We start from the raw sequence: 19,244 nt of genomic DNA, 5'->3' as shown, positions 1-19,244 counted from the left end.
TATTTCATTCTTCATGGCTGTATATTTGTACATTCATCATAAATAAGCTTGAACTCTTCCTCTCAGCATTGTTGCGTAGCGCCTAAATTATGTGCTCTGAATTTTTGTTGAGCTTTGTTTCGACCAAGAGGTGGATTTCATTGTGCTTTTAGCTTTCATGGATATCCTGCGACCGATTAAATTTCCTACCGCCACAAATTAGACCAACTCTCAAAACTGTGATCACAATTACAGTGGGTACATCAACGATTCTCGACAATATACCACTCCGTTTGCACAAATTTAAAGTCTTATCTACAGTACGTGACCATGATTTCCATTCAGGTTTATGAAGTAAAGTCCTGCCTCCCGGGACGGTGATAGGGTGGTTGTTTTTGCTGATGATAAAATGACCAATCTGAGCCATAAGAACCTGATGCATTCATTGCGGTAATAGCGCTAACAGACGTGATACTGTTGGCCGTTCTGTAGAGTTTCGGCATCTTCGGTGGCATTCAACAGGGGCAATAGTCGTAATGTGCTTGCAACACTGTACTAAGGAAGCCAGGACCAGGTAGACTTGTAAAGTGTTAGTACATTTTCAGCAGTTTTCTTTGATTTCGGTGATGGTTGTCTGGGCGTTATGGGACAGTCAATCAATTACGTCAAAATTTATTGGATCAAACTCAACCTAAACTTTCTACCATCTTGAGCCGAAAGAAATTATTCTGATCCCTACACGGGTACCAAGACAAGTGTTTATAAATTGTTCTAGAGCAAGGGTTTCAAAGTCAATATACCCCGTGGACCGCATGAGGGCATTCTCGATGGCCCAAAGGCCGCACCAGCTTTGTTATATCTTATGATACTTTTGATCATTTTGCGGCCCACATGATACGATTCGGTAGGCCGCGTGTTTGAGATCCCTGTTTTGAAGCCACCGGTCCAACGTCAGGACTGGTCAATAACACATATTGTTCACGTGTTATTTTGTCTTTCATAATGTCACTGTCACATAATAGCTGCAAAATATGGTGACAAATACCGTGAAACCAAACCAAACTTACTACCCTTCTCGCTTTAAAGGCATTACTAATTGATACTTCCGGAAAGCAGAAAGATGTTCAGCTGTTTAATATGGATGTGTGTGCGTTAAGGTGTGCAGTTATGGGTTAGATGTTATGTTATAACGTAAGTGCATTCTACCAGTTGCTACGACTAAAGATGTTGCAAACAACTGGAACTCCAGAACAGCAGATAGTCAAATATGATTTTTTATTCAACATAAGTTGTCAGGATTTTACACGTTTTCCGACATCACAACCTGTCCAAGTGTATGGGGCATTACCTTAAATTGTTTTGCATCCCGTTACAACAATTCCATTACTTTGACATCACACTCATGCACCTACAGACTAATTCACAAATATTGTACACAAAGACTTTTACAAAAAAGACGGAGGCACATTTTGGGACACACTAGGAGAAAATAATATACATGTAGTTAAATTCAACCGTCTCGCAGAGGCCTGTACGTTTCCAAGAAATTACTTTTGCGCACAGTACCACCCGTGTCGAACCAAATGACCTATCGTCACTTGTAATTCATGCTGATCAATTAACCAATCGGCGAGCATAAATTATACACACCTCCAGGCATTGCTTTCGTCAGCCATTTGCCTCCGAGAAACTGCTTGTGGCAAATAATGAATTGATAATGATAAGTAGTTCCAAATTTTGCAATGATTTGTTGATTTCTCGTTCAATAAGGGTGATAAGAAGTCAATAATTCTGACAGCCGATATCCAGATCGTCTAAATGGAGGGATTAATTTTTTCCTTTCCCGATACATAGACAAAACTTCGATGGGATAAATACTTTATTTTGTGGTCACGTGTACGATCATTTGAATATGGAAACAACTAATGGCAACTACAACATGTTTGTTTGCATAAAAGTATGTAGAAAAGCATGTCCCGTCAATGGCTGGAAGAAAAAGGGAGAAATTGAAAATTATATATATATATATATATATATATATATATATATATATATATATATATATATATATATATATATATATATATATAAACGTTTCTAAATTATGCGTGGAGAACCACCTAACTTTCGGGCTTTGATGCATATTATTTTTCTTGTATAGGAACCACTGAACCTCAGACTGCGGTAGTTTAAAGTTTGAAAATTTACACTTTAATGTTGGCTTGTTCCAAAAATCTTGATTTATCGTCTCGATCTTTCAGACGCTTGAGTGACTCGTCACTTTTTCATTGGCTGAAATACGTAAAAACAATGGTTTCAGATAATTATCGTCCGAGACATTATGTGTGCATTTACATGTTTATATCAATATACATCATTGATCAAAATTCCATCTGACGAACACAATAGAACTTTAAAGTTATTATGTACACTACGATATTGTTCTTAAATTTTAATTCGTTTACTTCCAAAGGTAGCATAAACGTAAGCCAGATAAAATTAATACAAATAAGATTATATACCAAATACATTAGCACCTTTTGGAGGAATTTCTTTTTACATCAATAAGTTTTCAAGCAGCTTTGAAATTGATTTTTTATTTTTTACTTAAATGAAACACTTAGGTTATTGCTATACGAACTTAATTACAAATGTAAATATTTTCTGCTGCAGTATAATTTATGCAACTTTGTAATTGTAATTTAAATTTTTAGTAATAATACAAATCGTTTTTATTAAACTGAAACCTATTTCTTTACCAAATACTGCGTAGTTGTCGGAAGGTAACAGGTAGTCATGTCACGTGATTTGGTAGGCGGAGCGGTCTATCATCTCGCGTAAGGTCATTTTTTCGAACCCGCTCCGCACTTGTTTTACCTCGCGGAACGTATGCAGTGTGGTGCACAAATAATTTTTAAGGCACCAGACAGGTTTTATTAAATGTTATCTTTACCTATATTATTTCGAGTGAAGCGCTCAACCAACCATATCCAGAACTTCACAAAAGCGATGACTGTTGCTGTACTTGAGAAAGATCTAGACAAAATACATATGTGGGTTGACATCTCAAGAGCAAGACAGGGTCAAGCTGAACGACTGCCATCTACGCTATGATTCCCGGAGCCGACGAATCGATAATACAGCATATAAATCCACGTGTACAAAAACGTGTGCTTCTTAAGTGTTAAATTTTGCAGCTAGTGCGTAAAACGTGTTTCTAACGCATTACAATGAGCTTCCAAGTCGGTGGAGATTATTTCGAACGCCTTAAAATGGAGAAACTCGTGTAATAACCGTTTTAATTAGATAGAACTTACAATTGGATGCAAAAGCATCTCGAGAAAGACCAGTTACGAGGAACAAACAACCCTAAACGGGGAAATAAAATAGGAAAACAGCGTACATGAAAGCTACACTAAAACAACAGAAAAATCCATCAACACATATGTACAACCAGCTTCTAGGGTAAATGAAATATACTAAATAGTTCATGTTCTTCAGGTATGTTCTGTTTATCACTGAGAATATACTTCTTATGGATACTTATCAGGCTATGACATTATAGCTTTAACTTTACTATGGAGGATCGGCCTTTGGACAAGACGAGCAAGATGGTTGCTTTTGGACCCTGCGTTCAAAACATAAAAAAGTAGCCATTCTACAGTAACTCCACATGGCTCCTTGGGCATCGAAACTACTAGGCCGGCTCTGTTACTATGCTTTGTATACTGCAAACTTCATTCAAAGGCACTAAAAGAGGCCTGGAGCAACAGTCATGGAAGTAGTATAGTGGGACATTATAGGGTCATATGAGTTGTATAAGGAAAAATGTGGCCATGCCCTCTGGGGACAAAAGGGAATTTATCATTGTCGCAATACATTCCCTATGTTAAATTACCATTATCCCTAGACAGGGCCAAAACGATAAATTCCATTTTGTCCCAAGAGTGTCCGGCCACTTTTTTTCCCTATATAACTCCATATGACCCTATAGTGCCCCACTATACTACTCATGGGGTATACTATAAAAGTCTCTGGATGCTCATTATTTAATTCAGTTATCAGTCTCCTCAGTCTTCTTTCCTTACTGCTATGCGCGTATCTAACCATAGAATTGCTTATGATTGCGTTAGTTCATTTATAGGTAGTTAAATAAGGTTTGGTCTACTTTTTACATTATTCACGTATGATAATGACCTTAGCCCTTTGCCAGTTGGATTCCCAAGTCACATAGGTTTCATTGACCACTCAGTGTTAGGGCCTGTAACTGCACAATCAACTGTAATTAGCCTTTATTTCAAACGAACCACAATGGCACATAGACAAAATATTTTATTCAGAAAAAAACAATAAAAAATGTTTTATAATGTTATCAACATCATTGCCCCCACATAACCTTCATATATAACCCAGTTCGGCTTATGATTATCGTATCATTCATTTATTTGACGTATCTGTCCCTAACCCTCCACCTTTATCTGCTACTAAAAGAAACCTCCGTATGATAAATAGAACCAAACTAATTCACGACATCCAAGCTAACCTAACAACTTGCTTACCTCCTACCGCAGAACAACTCGATAGATGTCTGCGTTCATTGCTTGACAACCATGCCCCAGCTACCAAGTGCATAGTATCAATTCAAAAGTGTTCTCCATGGTATAGCAGTGTTAGGGACCAGTTTCGCACTGATAAAAGAGACCGCCGTAAAGCTGAGAGGCTCTGGCTTTCCACCAGACTCACTATTCATAAGCAAATCTATGAAGCCGCTAAGAAGAATGTCACAAATATAGTCCATGCAGCGAAATCAGCCCACTACACTACTAAGATCATGGAAAGTTCCAGCTGCAAAGAGCTCTTCGAGATTACTAACAAGCTAATGTCAAGGAACAAATCAACACCACTTCCAACTACCTTCTGTCCAGTCGACTTCTTCCATGACAAAGTACAAACAATTAGAGATAAGCTTGACACTACAATTTCAATTGACTCGTCGTCACCATACAGCTGGGATACAGAATTTGAGCGGCAACCATTAGCAGCATTTGAACCTGTCTCTATGGATTTTGTACGTACAATCCTGATGAAGAGTGCATCAAAGTCATGTGAACTTGATCCAGTTCCAACATCACTGCTGCTTGAGTGCTTAGATCCAGTATTGTCTTCACTAACTGATGTTATTAATACCTCTCTCTCATCCGGGGAATTCCAATCATTTTTCAAAACTGCCATTGTAAAGCCTCTGCTGAAGAAACCAACACTAGACCATAACGATTTAAAGAACTACCGCCCAGTTTCTAATCTCCCATTCATATAAAAAAAATCTTAGAAAAGGTTGTTTTATCCCAGCTTGTATCTCATCTAAATTCAAACAGTCTTTTTAGCAATGTACAATCTGCATATCGCCCTTGCCACAGTACTGAAACTACTCTTCTAAAAGTAGTTAATGACGTTCTCTCTGCGTTGGATAGCGGAAAGATTAAAGTCCTCACCCTCCTTGATCTGTCTGCAGCATTTGACACAACAGACCATGATATATTACTTCACCGTCTCCATCATGTATTTGGCATTCATGATACAGCCTTATTGTGGTTCAAGTCCTACTTGGTCAACAGGACACAAATTGTATATGCAAATGGAATACACTCCAGCCCAGTTGATATATAATGTGGTGTACCACAGGGCTCTGTTCTTGGACTTGTTCTGTTCATTCTGTACACGCATTTGCTCTCAAGTGTCATAGATCATCATCCAGTGTCTCACCAATTGTACGCTGATGACACCCAAATATACAAATTTAGCCATCCAACTGAAGTTGATGCTACCATCCAAGGTGTAGAAAGGTGCATTACTGATGTGAAATCATGGATGACATGTAACAAGCTGCAGATGAATGATGATAAAACTGAGGCCATTCTGATCACAACACAAAAACTTTCTCATTCACATCCTTTACCTCAAACAATAAATATCAGCAACGCCAACATTAAATTCACACAATCAGTACGAAACCTAGGTGTTACTCTGGACAGTACTCTCACATTGCACCAACATGTCATGAACATATGCAAGGCTGCATATCTTGAGCTGAGACGCATCAGCTCAGTTCGCAAGTATCTTTCAGCTGATGCCACTAAAACACTTGTGTGTTCATTAGTACTTTTAAGACTAGACAAATGTAACTCAATTCTGTCTGGTTCATCACAGCTGCTTGGATCATACTTAGAGTACCACGATCAGAGCACACCTCCCCGCTGCTCTGTACCCTACACTGGCTATCCATTCGATCCAGAATCAAACACAAAATTTGTTCTCTGTGCTACGTTTCACTGTCGGACTCTAGTCCAACATACCTATCCGATCTCACCAATGTGTACACACCAGCAAGATACTTACGCTCCTCTTCTGACAATCGTATAGTCATTATTCCCACTATGAAAACAATGTCATATGGACAGCGTTCTTTTGCATACCAGGGCCCAGCAACGTGGAATGAATTGCCCACTGAACTTAAGACACAAATACACAGTTATCACATTAATGAGGGCTCTCAAAACTCACTTATTTTGACTGCAAGAACAAACTTAAAGACCTAATAATGTTTCCTACCTGAAATATTCTCAGCATGTTTTTTAATTTTTTTTATGTTTTTCTAATTTCATGGTGTTTGTTTTTGTAATAATATTATTATATGTTTTTTATCTTATAGGTGTTGTCTAATGTTGTAAAGCGCTTAGAGCTTCTAAAGATTAGGCGCTATACAAAGTCTTCATTATTATTATTATTATTATTATTTATTTATTTATTTATTTATTCATTACGTTTGTTTCTAATAGCGTCATTGTTGTTGTTATGGGGTTTAACGCCATTTTCCAGCACACCGGGAAGAACCACCGACCCACGAGAAGCTACTGGCCAGCTTTCTCATATACCCACAGTGGCCGAATCCGTCACTGAAATATACTCCTTGTATGAACGATACTGATATCCATAACTGTCAAGTTGATCAGGGTTACCATATTTTGAACTTAAAAACAAGACCATACTCCGGAGAGTGGGTGTTCCTGTGTCAGTAAAGATTTATTATCCAACCAAGAGTGAAAAAGAGTACAATAATACGTATAATAACCCTAGATTGACCGAAATTTCATAGTGACTAGTCATTCATCCTCTCTTCACTGTATTGTCCTTAATTCTGAAATATTTATGGATCATCAACTTCCAGTTTCATTCTTCCATTCAGTTATCGGTCTCCTCAGTCTTCTCTCCTTCCCGCTATGCACAAACCCCTAAGATAGTGATCCTTATTGCGGAAATGATCGGTATAACATTATTTACAACGAAATGTAATGTACATTATGACGTACCGTAGTAGATTACGTGACAACAAACACGTACAGGTTTATTGCGGTTCATTGTTCAATTATAAAGGGAGGTCAATCATATCATCATGCTGGTGAAGATTGCGTCAGCGGAACTACAAAGTCAGCTGTGCTGTTGTAAACAAGCAACTTTTTCAGACGTAAACATAACCCAGGAGTTGCTATATAAACCTCGCCCGGTCAACAAAAGCATTCAGTCTGCCATATCGTGCTATAAACGGTTAAAAACTTTTTGAATATTCATTTTGTCATTGTGAATCATATGACAAGCCAATGCGTATTTTCTCAGCCAAATAGGTTTGGTTTAAACAGGTTCCGGTTGGTCTGAATTTATAATAAGAACACAAGTGTTAAGCAGAAGTGGACTGGATAAGATGTGGATTTTTGGATATGGTTCCCTAATCTGGAAGGTGGATTTCCCGTACATCCGGACGGTGGTCGGTCACATTAAGGGGTTTCAAAGGAGGTTTTGGCAAGGAAGTACTGACCATAGAGGGGTTCCAGGAAAGGTATTGCATTATGAGATGTCAAATCTCATTTAACAAGATTTTCAGTATTTTTAGACCAGAGGACATATAAGTTTAGTTATGTGCAAAACATTAAAAACCTGAAATAATTTGTGCACAAATCAGAGTATATGTTGTATTAGTTATGTAGTGTAATCGTTTTTATGCTCTAGTTGTTATCAGTTTTATGCTCTAGTTGTTATCAGTTTTATGCTCTAGTTGCTATAGATTTGTAATTTTTGCAGTTTTCGGTTGTATGTAGAATTATTTTTATTTATGGTTGAAATGCTCACGTGATTTTTGGTGACTGAACTTGAGAGTCATTTGCTTTTAGACAGCTTGTAAGATAGACAGTGTAAGCACCTATGTTTAGTCTCAAATTTTTTTATTTGTATTTATTTAATGTAAATTTATAGGCTAAGTATCAGATTATGAGAATAATTGTGTACAAAAGGTCATCTGTATGCTCTGATTGATGCAGTGTTTAGCTGAATGCTGTTCATGAATACCAATTAGCATTCCCTAACTACACAATAATAAAGCAAATAATAAAAGTACAAACAGTAATAAATTGTGCTTTCCTACAAATCCATGCATTATGTTGTAACCCAAACTGATTCCAGTACCAGAAAAGAATAGTTTTCATCTTAAATACACTAGCATGAACTTACTAAGCATGTTATAGTCAGAATAATATGTTTGTAAAACAATAATCCCAACTCTTTTGGGTCCGACTTCAATCGCAAAATTGCAGTCATTGGGTCAAGTCACAGAAGGTAATAACTGCCTTAGGGTCAGTTGTCAGTTGGATATCTTGTCATGTCCAGTAAGTATGTACTTGCATGATAATCTTGATAATTTCCCAGTTTTGATTCATTAACTCAGTGATAGACCTTAATGTCAGTGTCAGTTACATGTATGAATCTGTTTTCAAATGGTGTTGGGGAAAATAGTTTCAAAATTCAATTTTTTTTCCTCATTTCAGTATGTAAAAATTTGGCTGCTCATACATTATTAACTAACCAAAGAGTGTTTAGTTGTTCAGGCTAGTTGGAATTGTCATCCCATGACATCAAAGTTATATCACTGTGACCTACTTTTCTTTTGATGGAGACCAAATTGGACATAATTCTGAAGTATTTATGAAATTTTTATTGTTTTGCAGCCAGGAAGAGTTGTGACACTAGTACCTGCTACACCAGAGGTGAGTGTTTGTGTGTGGAATTACATTAGAGGTCATTTTGATTAATCAGCTTTATTTCTGTGTTGTCTGTCTTTTTTCAGTACTCATCAATACAAAAAATAAAAATCATAGTTATTTGTTCCAACTTTGGCAATCTCTTTTTACGATTAAGCAAAAAATAATCAAATAAACAGAATTTAAAAAAAATAAAACTGACGATAGTTTTTTGTAAATACTAAAAAGAATAAGATTGGTCTTTCTTGTAAGAATAAATTCTCATAAATTTGGTATGACCAAGGCAACAATCTCACACAGCATTCGCAGTTTGTGTGACAATGCCTACACTAACATAAGGTTGTTGCTGTTGGTACAACCATGGCAACATTCATGCAAGGCCATTAATTGTTGGAACGACCTTGGCCATACAAAAATTTGTACCATAAGTGAATACTGTCAAATCTGTAGAAAATTATACAGCTTTAAATTTGAGAACCTTGAGATAACCTGCATACAAAAAACATGCAGTTTTGCACAGAACTCAAATTAGCTGGTTCTCTATTGTTTAGTGCATAAAAGATGTCCTCTCTTAACATTGTTAATGGTGAATGGCCATACCAAAGGATATTCAGTTACAACAGCCCAGTGTCAGCATATATTCATTTTAGATGAAGCTTTCATTTTAATGGTATAACACTAAAGCATCCATTTCATGATACAACACCAAAGCATCCATTTCATGGTATTATACCAAGGCATTAATTTCATGGTATAACACCAAGGCATTAATTTCATGGTATAAAACTAAATCATCCATTTCTAGGAATAGCACTAAATTTCATGGTATAACACTAAAGCATCCATTTCATGGTATAATACTAAAGCATCCATTTCATGGTATAACACCAAAGCATCCATTTCATGGTATAACACCAAGGTAAATGTGTTTGTGTTTGTATTTTTGCTTCTATTTTCTTTCTTTCCTGATATTCCTGGCACCCCCACAGTTACAATGCCTGTTGTACTTGCATGTAAAACACTTATTTAAAAAACCCAGTATATATTGAAAAGGGTTTGATTTTATTTCAGGACCAAGTTTCAGGAGTTGCATTTGAGATAGCACCAGAAGATGAGGAAAATGTTAGGCTCCATCTGGACCACAGAGAAAAGGGAGGCTACAGCAAAGTACCTGTAACCTTTTTTCCAAAAACTCCTAGCATCATTCCATTCAACCTGGAACTCTACATTGGGACAGAGGACAATCCAAACTATCTCGGACCTGCACCTCTGGATGAAATAGCTTTACAGATTTACAACTCTGTCGGACCAAGTGGCAAAAATATTGACTATTTACTGAACTTAGCAGAGGCTTTGAGAACTATTGTCCCAGATGAGGAGGACGGCCATATAACTGAGCTGGAAGCAAGAGTCAAAAGACTAATAAACTGTAATGGTTCTTATTTACAAAATTCTATTCAGACTTTAGAAACTAGTATGAATATTCAGAACACTGAAGTAGCTCCAGACTCCATGAAAATATCTGATACAAATACTGTTGATGAACAAAGATGTTACTTAGCATGGACTAATTGCTAGTCAGTAATATTAAATAAGATTTAATTGGGCAAATACAAAATGGATCGTTGTATGAAGCTTTTTTGAAAACATTAGGATAAAGATGAGACTTCTTTGGGTCTTTTTCTATCAACATCTTTATATTTTCATTAACATGTGATTCAAAATATCGGTTTTAGCCATCGTCAGAATGGTATGAACAATTAATGCCTGACTCAGATTATCAGGCAATTTACATTCACTCGCTTAGGTGTTAAGATGGTAGATTTCAAAGCAATGTATTGAAAATACGGGTGACTTTTCTGCTTAAAGTGATGCTAAGCTACGTAAGATGGGATGGAAAGGAATAACTCTCGATAAACTTTTGTATTATGTCCATAAGTACATGTATTGGCATCAGTGGATCAATATACAAAGGAGATAATTACTATCGTGCTATGCCAGTTACATAAATTTGAGTTGCCTCCCTTGACAGATCTGTGAAACTATTGGAACAAATTTTGGTACTATTATTTAGTTGCTATTTTTTTTAGTAAGTTCATAACATGTATTTGGTAACACAGTACAGATATTATGCTATAAGCATGGACAGTTTGAAATCACTCGAAGCCAAAAATGTAACATCCATAACACTATAAACCAGGCATGTGCAACGTTCAGCCCACAAACTGCTTTTATCCATTTATTTTTTACATCATAGGGAGTGACTTTAAAAATCACTTATCTGTCCTATGCCTTGTATAAACCATGGGAACAGTTATCTTTCTCCAGACAGTTGTCATATTATGGATGCAGCATGCATTGTTTGTTCAGTGTAAATCATCATATACTCTACTATACTGATGTGGTCAGTACATATTCCATGAACATTCAGTAGCAGAGCCAGATATAGTTCAGTCAGAATACCCCCAACCCTCATCTCATACTACTTGAGATATTATACTTTTCAAACAAAATACCCCTACCCCCCCCCAGCTCATGCCACTTAAGATATATTTTTCAGCAAACATTGGATAAAGTTGATCATTTTAAGTGAGAAAAAATACACCTTATCAAATTTGAACCCTCATTTATTTATTTTTATGTGCATTTACACCAAATGTTGTATTTAGTACCAGAGATAAATGTATTTACTCATGTATGCCAAAGTCAACATCAAGCAGAATGCCTAGGAATGATGTCACCATTGACAATTTGTGACCTGCAGTGAATGCATGATACAAATTACAATAAATGGAATAATCCTAGCAAGTACATTTGATGGATCAGGGCCACCACAGACAAGTTGAGAATTATGCTTACAATTTCATACATGTGTTGAAGGAAAATTATTGATTTTTCTGCATAAACAGCTTAATTTTCAGGAAACTGATTTTGTTTAATCACTCTGGATATAATGTGGTGCAAGTTTGATTTTGTCATAAAAAGATATCTTATTTTGGTATTAAGGGCATGTTATCTGGGCATCATGTTTGATTTTGGTATGAAAAGATCTTTTATTTTTACATTAAGTTTGACTTTGGTATGAAAAGATCTCTTATTTTTACATTAAGTTTGATTTTGGTATGAAAAGATCTCTTATTTTTACTTTAAGTTTGATTTTGGCATAAAAAGAGAGATTATTTGGGCATTAAACATGAAAACGACATTTGCAGTATCTACCTCTCCCTAATTATAACACTTTTTTACAATGTGATTGCTGATGTAATGCAGTGTCGAAATGGATCCCAGGATTAAAATGAAACCATTGTACTTGAATTGGTTTGTAAATGGAAATAAAATGTTTAGTATTACATCTTTATCTTCTTCATAAAACAATTTATGTGACAAAATTGAATCCACAAATATCATGAAGTGGAAAAAGATATTTTGTTTAAATAAGCTAAAATTATTACAACCCATTTGACTGGCATTTTGCTTTTCTTCACAGACATACAATCATTGAGTGTCCAATTTACAGCAATCAGTGGTTATGAACCCCTGTTACTGCAATATAAAAACAAAAAGATATATATATTTTCTCATGTATGTAATCTGAGCTTATACTGTACAGTTATATATGACCGCTCCGGTGGCCTAGTGGTTAGAGGGTCTGCCTCAGATGCGGGAGGTTGTGGGTTTGATCCCCGGTCGAGTCATACCAAAGACTTTCAAAATGGTACAAACAGCTGCCTCGCTTGGCACTCAGCGTTAAGAGGTGTTAGGACTGGTCAGCCTGGTGTCAGGATAATGTGACTGGGTGGGACATCATGCTACATGTCTGCGGCATGTTGCCCCAGTGCTAGATATCACTATAAACTGTCACACTGCAGACATTGTAGCAATATGACTGAAAAATTGTTAAAGCTACATTACAAATCCAAATCACACACATGCACAGAGTTTTATATTGGTTCCTTGGCACTAGATAAATCTAAGATGATTATCAGTGACTTCATGTAATACCAAATAATTTTCACAAAAATGTGACAAAGTTTACACTCTACATTACTCACTTAGTTCAAAATGCCATTATAATTAAACTCTTCCATACTTAATGTATATAATTTTTTTAGCATCTGGTTTGCCTTTGTATTTCAGTTTATTATGCTGACATTCCATTTTACATACTTTTTATTAGTTGTTTTGCCAGATGTGTTGCATTTAATGAATAAAAAGGAACAGAATTCACAAATTAAAGACTAAAGTTACAATAAGTTGGTGTGTATGCAAATTCACTTTGAACTAAAGATAAATTTTTAATATCTTCACTCCAACCATGTTTAACAGTAGATAATATAACCTCAGCTGCCTTGCCCTGGTTCTCTATCTCTGTCAACATTGGCTTTCCATTTCTGCTAACACGGTGTTGAACTAAGCCATGCTAATAATTTTATTAGCCATCAAGTACAGCTTGGTAACTATTGAGACTGCTTTATGTTGCCACAAGTAGCTTTGAATAGACATATATTTATGAATGCAGCCTTGACAAAATTATTTTCCTGACACTACCAGTCATACTTGGAATGATTGATATGGCACCAACAACAGTTCCAACTGTTGTACCTAATAAAACTACACCCAGACCAACAGTGGATGCCTCTGCAATTTCATAAATAGCATCTACAGCCGCACACTGACATTTGTATTTTATGAGTAACCTGGTTCTCTTGGCAATTTCATCTCACTGCTGTTGTTCCACTTGGATTATTTTATTGTGCTGGTAACTTTGAGGATCTATTATAGTTCTATTAATAATGCGGCCAGAAAGTACAAATGCTCAGTGATCTTGCCATCTCCTGGTGCAACATGCACGTTAATGTCTCATCAGTCTATTCTTCTTTTATTATTACATAATACATTTATAGAAAATCTCTCTATGAGGATTATTTATGTCTCTGGTGATTTTGTGTTCTAAGGGCCTGGCACCATGTTTATATAGAAACACGCTGATTACACCATTGAATAGTTTCTAAAATTGTTCTCATCTTCACCAACAAAACTTTTACACAAAAAAATGCATCCTTCTTAAATAACAGTATTTTTCTCGGTTGAGTTGATGTTAGTTCAGCATAATCAATGGGAAACACATCCAGTGTGCATCTGTCAGTGAACTCCACTTCATAATTGTAGAACCAATCCAAGAGTCTTTTCATGTCTGGCTGCACGTTTGTGACCAAATGTTTTCTTGTGTTATTACTATAACATCAAGCTGGCCTCAAGTTGATACATTAGGGTGGTTCCTATTGTCTATTTCTATTTGGCTTTTAACAAGATTATATTTCATTGTATACAAGGGATTGTTAACACCATGCTGACACAGATAGTCATAGACAAGTGGAACATATTCACCATCAATGTTAGCATCTGCTGTCAACTGATAAACACCCTGTTGGCAAATTCTGCAACCTCATCACCATGGTCAGAATCCTACACTTATGTAATTATAAATTTAATCTTAAACACAAACACTAAAGATGACTAAGTACCTGTATGGATAGATGTGGATTGTTAAATAGAATATTTTCCAAAATTGCATCAACCCAGATATGCTCAAATGACCTTTCATTGAGTATTTCATCACCTCTTGAGCCTCTTTTACAAATTTGCATGACACATTTCAGCAAAATAGTAATTTAAAATTGTAAAGTTAGAAACACTCCATTGTTTGAGATCCATTATATCTGCATTCTGTACCCTCATAAAACACTATACACTTCAATTTGTGAACTTTCTGATATATATATATATATATATATATATATATATATATATATGGCAATTTTTCATATAAAGGGAAACAGTCTGACTGACTCTTGTATAAAGACAAAAATAATAGACAATCCAGAAAGTCACTATTTCGTCTTTAAGAAATTGAATGGCATGTAGAAATGAGCTATTTTCTTGATTTAACACATCTTTATACAAGAGTCAGCACCGCTTTGCTGACACAAATCAATATCGATTGGTCAGGCAGCAGATTGCCGATAGCGTCTAGCAATGACTGTAACTGAGGGCTACAGTCATGCATCGGATGTGTGTAATATAATTCCAAAAATAGTGGTTGGTTTGTTTGTTATGTGATTATTGATGCAAATCATGATTGTGTATGTGAACATAGATGTAAACGTGTGTACTTAAGTAGTACTCTCGCTATACCCCTGTCGTATCTGCATTGCACCCCAACCTGTATTTGTTACATCAATGGATGATCACAGAAACATATAAGTAGTATGATATTAGCGGTTTTGTTTGGCTACTGATCCATATTGAAGTCTTCTACCCAACATGACTTTTCTCTGGCATGGGCACCTGTTGGTAACTGCTTGGTGGTTATGAATGTGTGCGTGAGATATGAGGACAAAGTCATGGGATTAGAAGGCTTTCACGTAGATCAGTAACAAAAATACCAAACTGCTATGCTACTTGATTTAAGCAATTTCTCAAAATTTGACCTGATGCTATAAAAAATGTGTGCAATATTTAGTTAGATGTACACTTCATGAATACTCTCCTTGCCATCATGTTTTTCAAATAACTATACCATGCCATATATTGGATGATGAAGTTTCATATGCAGCTGCTATTTTTTGTTAAAAATACTCGATTCTCTTGGTAAAACATAAACATGTCTTGGTAAAACATGGTTTTCTTCACAAGCATGTCTGTCTGAAGCAGATACATCAATATTGTCAGTGTTGGCTAAGATATTCTTAGCTAAACAATAACATATTTACACTGGTATTTTAAAAAAAACAAAAACCACATTCAGGTTGCAACATAGAGAACAAAAGATATAGTACGTTGTGAGTAGTAAAACCACCACCCCCAAAAAAAGAAAATGTACTGCAGGATACCAAGTCAAAGCTAATTGTGAGTTTCATTATATTACACTGACAATGATTAGGAAAAGATGTAAAACTAAACAGTGACAATAACATAGAGAAGAAAGGAACAAATGATGAAAGAGAAGGAATAAAGTAGAGGCCAAAAAGACTGAGTGCAATTTCAACATCGTGTGAATTGATATAAAATGCACAGTTTTATTATCAACTAAAAGTCAACTAAAAATACAATTTACAGATCATCAAATTGCTGTGAGAGAGAGTACACCCCACCTCACCCTAATATTGCTGACAATTTCAGGTCTTGGATGCCTCAAAGACCCTGTAGAGAGAGAGAAACAGAGATTAGTCTTCAAGTAAAGAAATGTTTTCCACTTTCTTTTCAAGCTGAATTTAATTTTTATGGAAAATTATCAATCAGTTATCAAACTTTAGCTGTAAATTGACCTGCCACCTTGAGCGGAATGAAATTCAAGATGCCAGAGGAAAATGAAAACAGGAAAAAGCAAGATCAGTGTTTGTGACCTTATAGAAAAACTTTACTAAGGAACTGACATACCCACTCTTTTATGCTACTTACTTAACATGATGTGTGGCACATAATAAACATACATTAGTGAAACTTAAATGGTGTCTTCCATCATATCTGCAGTAATGAAAACCTAATGTGAAATTCTGAACCTCCATCTACATCCACCAACACTGATAATTTTGTGATCATAACATCATGTGCTTTATCTAGTTGAGCTACCCTATACTGGTACATGTATTTTATCCAGTTGAGCTACCCTGTATTGGTACATGTATTTTATAAATGTGAACTACGGTACACTGTACTGGTACATGTACTTCATACAAGTGAGCTACCCTGTAATGGTACATGTACTTTATATAAGTGAGCTACCCTGTATTGGTACATGTACTTTATGAAAGTGAGCTATCCTGTACTGGTACATGTACTTTATACAAGTGAGCTACCCTGTAATGGTACATGTACTTTATATAAGTGAGCTACCCTGTATTGGTACATGTACTTTATGAAAGTGAGCTATCCTGTACTGGTACATGTACTTTATACAAGTGAGCTACCCTGTATTGGTACATGTACTTTATGAAAGTGAGCTATCCTGTACTGGTACATGTACTTTATACAAGTGAGCTACCCTGTAATGGTACATGTACTTTATATAAGTGAGCTACCCTGTATTGGTACATGTACTTTATGAAAGTGAGCTATCCTGTACTGGTACATGTACTTTATACAAGTGAGCTACCCTGTAATGGTACGTGTACTTTATCCATTTGAATTACCCTGGATAAGGTACATGTACCAGTAAAGGGTAGCTCACTTTTATAAAGTACATGTACCAATACATGGTACTGTATCTATCAATTACCATAAGTACCATCACATAACCTCACCAATCTGAAGCAAGCAGTTGAGTGTAACTGTACCTTTAATAAACTTGTTCACTCAGTAAACCAGAAACATGATAACCAATAAAGTTCCTTAATAATTATGCTTCAATAATCTTGTCCATACATGTGAACCTCCTGCACTGAAGAGTTTTTCTCCCAAGTTTTCGGTATCTCCCATTCCTCACTGCAATATCATGCATTCATAATACTAGTATTGAAAACATTTTTCCATTTTGGTTCCAGTGTAGTATCTTTATGGTAACACTGCCTGTGATCATGTGACTGAATTAGATCAGGCAGGGCAAGACAATGTAATTAATAATATAAGCATTTGATCCTGTCAGTATTAAAGACCTTAACTGATTATGGTTAGGTTACTAAAGAGCTCAATCTGCATAAAACAGTAAACATCACCTTGATTCTCTCCACATGGCACTGTATCTATAATTCAGCATAAAACAGTACACATCACTTTGATTCTCTCCAAATGGGGGCCCCTGAGTAGCCGAGTGGTCTAAAGTACTCTCCGTTACGGATCACTGCCATCTCACCTCTGTCTGCGTAGGTTCAAGTCTCAGATTCGGCCAATATGGGTATGTGAGAAAGCTTGCCAGTAGCTTCTCGTGGGTCGGTGGTTCTTTCCGGGGTTTTCACGGGTTCTTCCTCCACCAATAATACTGGCCGCCATGTATAGCCTATCATGTGCTGAAAAATGGCGTTAAACCCTACAACAACAACAACTCTCCAAATGGTTCAGTCTATCAATCAGCATAAAACAGTAAACATCACTTTGATTCTCTCTACATGGTACTGTATCTATCAATCAGCATAAAATAGTAAACATCACTTTGATTCTCTCCACATGGCACTGTATCTATAAATCGGCATAAAACAGTAAACATCACTTTGATTCTCTCCACATGGTACTGACTCTACCAATCAGCATAAAACATTAAACATCACTTTGTTTCTCTCCACATGGTACTGTATCTATAAATCAGCATAAAACAGTAAACATCACTTTGATTCTCTCCACGTGGTACTGACTCTATCAATCAGCATAAAACTGTAAACATCACTTTGATTCTCTCCACATGGTACTGATTCTATCAATCAGCATAAAACAGTAAACATCACTTTGATTCTCACCATGTGGTACTGACTCTATCAATCAGCATAAAACAGTAAACATCACTTTGATTCTCTCCACATGGTACTGATTCTATCAATCAGCATAAAACAGTAAACATCACTTTGATTCTCTCCACATGGTACTGACTCTATCAATCAGCATAAAACAGTAAACATCACTTTGTTTCTCTCCACATAGTACTGTATCTATAAATCAGCATAAAACAGTAAACATCACTTTGATTCTCTCCACATGGTACTGTATATATCAATCAGCATAAAACAATAAACATCACATTGATTCTGTCCACGCGGTACTGCATCTATCAATCAGCATAAAACAGTAAACATCACTTTGATTCTCTCCACATGGTACTGTCTATCAATCAGCATGAAACAGTAAACATCACCTTGATTCTCTCCACATGGTACTGACTCTATCAATCAGCATAAAATAGTAACATCACTTTGATTCTCTCCACATGGCACTGTATCTATAAATCGGCATAAAACAGTAAACATCACTTTGATTCTCTCCACATGGTACTGACTCTATCAATCAGCATAAAACATTAAACATCACTTTGTTTCTCTCCACATGGTACTGTATCTACAAATCAGCATAAAACAGTAAACATCACTTTGATTCTCTCCACGTGGTAATGACTCTATCAATCAGCATAAAACAGTAAACATCACTTTGATTCTCTCCACATGGTACTGATTCTATCAATCAGCATAAAACAGT

At 36.0% G+C, this 19,244-nt stretch overlaps 1 protein-coding gene across 1 annotated transcript; it reads left to right on the top strand.

The window, feature by feature from the left end:
• The first annotated feature begins 7,451 nt into the window (after positions 1-7,451).
• On the top strand, positions 7,452-12,415 carry LOC149804509 (putative glutathione-specific gamma-glutamylcyclotransferase 2). Its single transcript, XM_089940900.1, has 3 exons — positions 7,452-7,870; positions 9,033-9,071; positions 10,137-12,415. Exons 1-3 carry the CDS (start codon positions 7,736-7,738, stop codon positions 10,641-10,643), a joined length of 681 nt encoding a protein of 226 aa, XP_089797026.1. The 5' UTR covers positions 7,452-7,735; the 3' UTR covers positions 10,644-12,415.
• The last annotated feature ends 6,829 nt before the right edge of the window (positions 12,416-19,244 follow it).

This window comes from Sinohyriopsis cumingii, chromosome 2, assembly GCF_028554795.1.
Source record: "Sinohyriopsis cumingii isolate HCF-2022 chromosome 2, ASM2855479v2, whole genome shotgun sequence".
NCBI classification, from domain to species: Eukaryota; Metazoa; Mollusca; class Bivalvia; order Unionida; family Unionidae; genus Sinohyriopsis; species Sinohyriopsis cumingii.
This window is presented reverse-complemented; position numbering and strand designations above follow the sequence as displayed.

Coding starts and splice junctions, on each gene's coding strand:
- LOC149804509 (XM_089940900.1), top strand. CDS start 7,736: ATGTGGATTTTTGGATATGGTTCCCTAATCTGGAAGGTGGATTTCCCG. Junction 7,871..9,032: donor ATAGAGGGGTTCCAGGAAAG/GTATTGCATTAT, acceptor ATTGTTTTGCAG/CCAGGAAGAGTTGTGACACT. Junction 9,072..10,136: donor TAGTACCTGCTACACCAGAG/GTGAGTGTTTGT, acceptor ATTTTATTTCAG/GACCAAGTTTCAGGAGTTGC.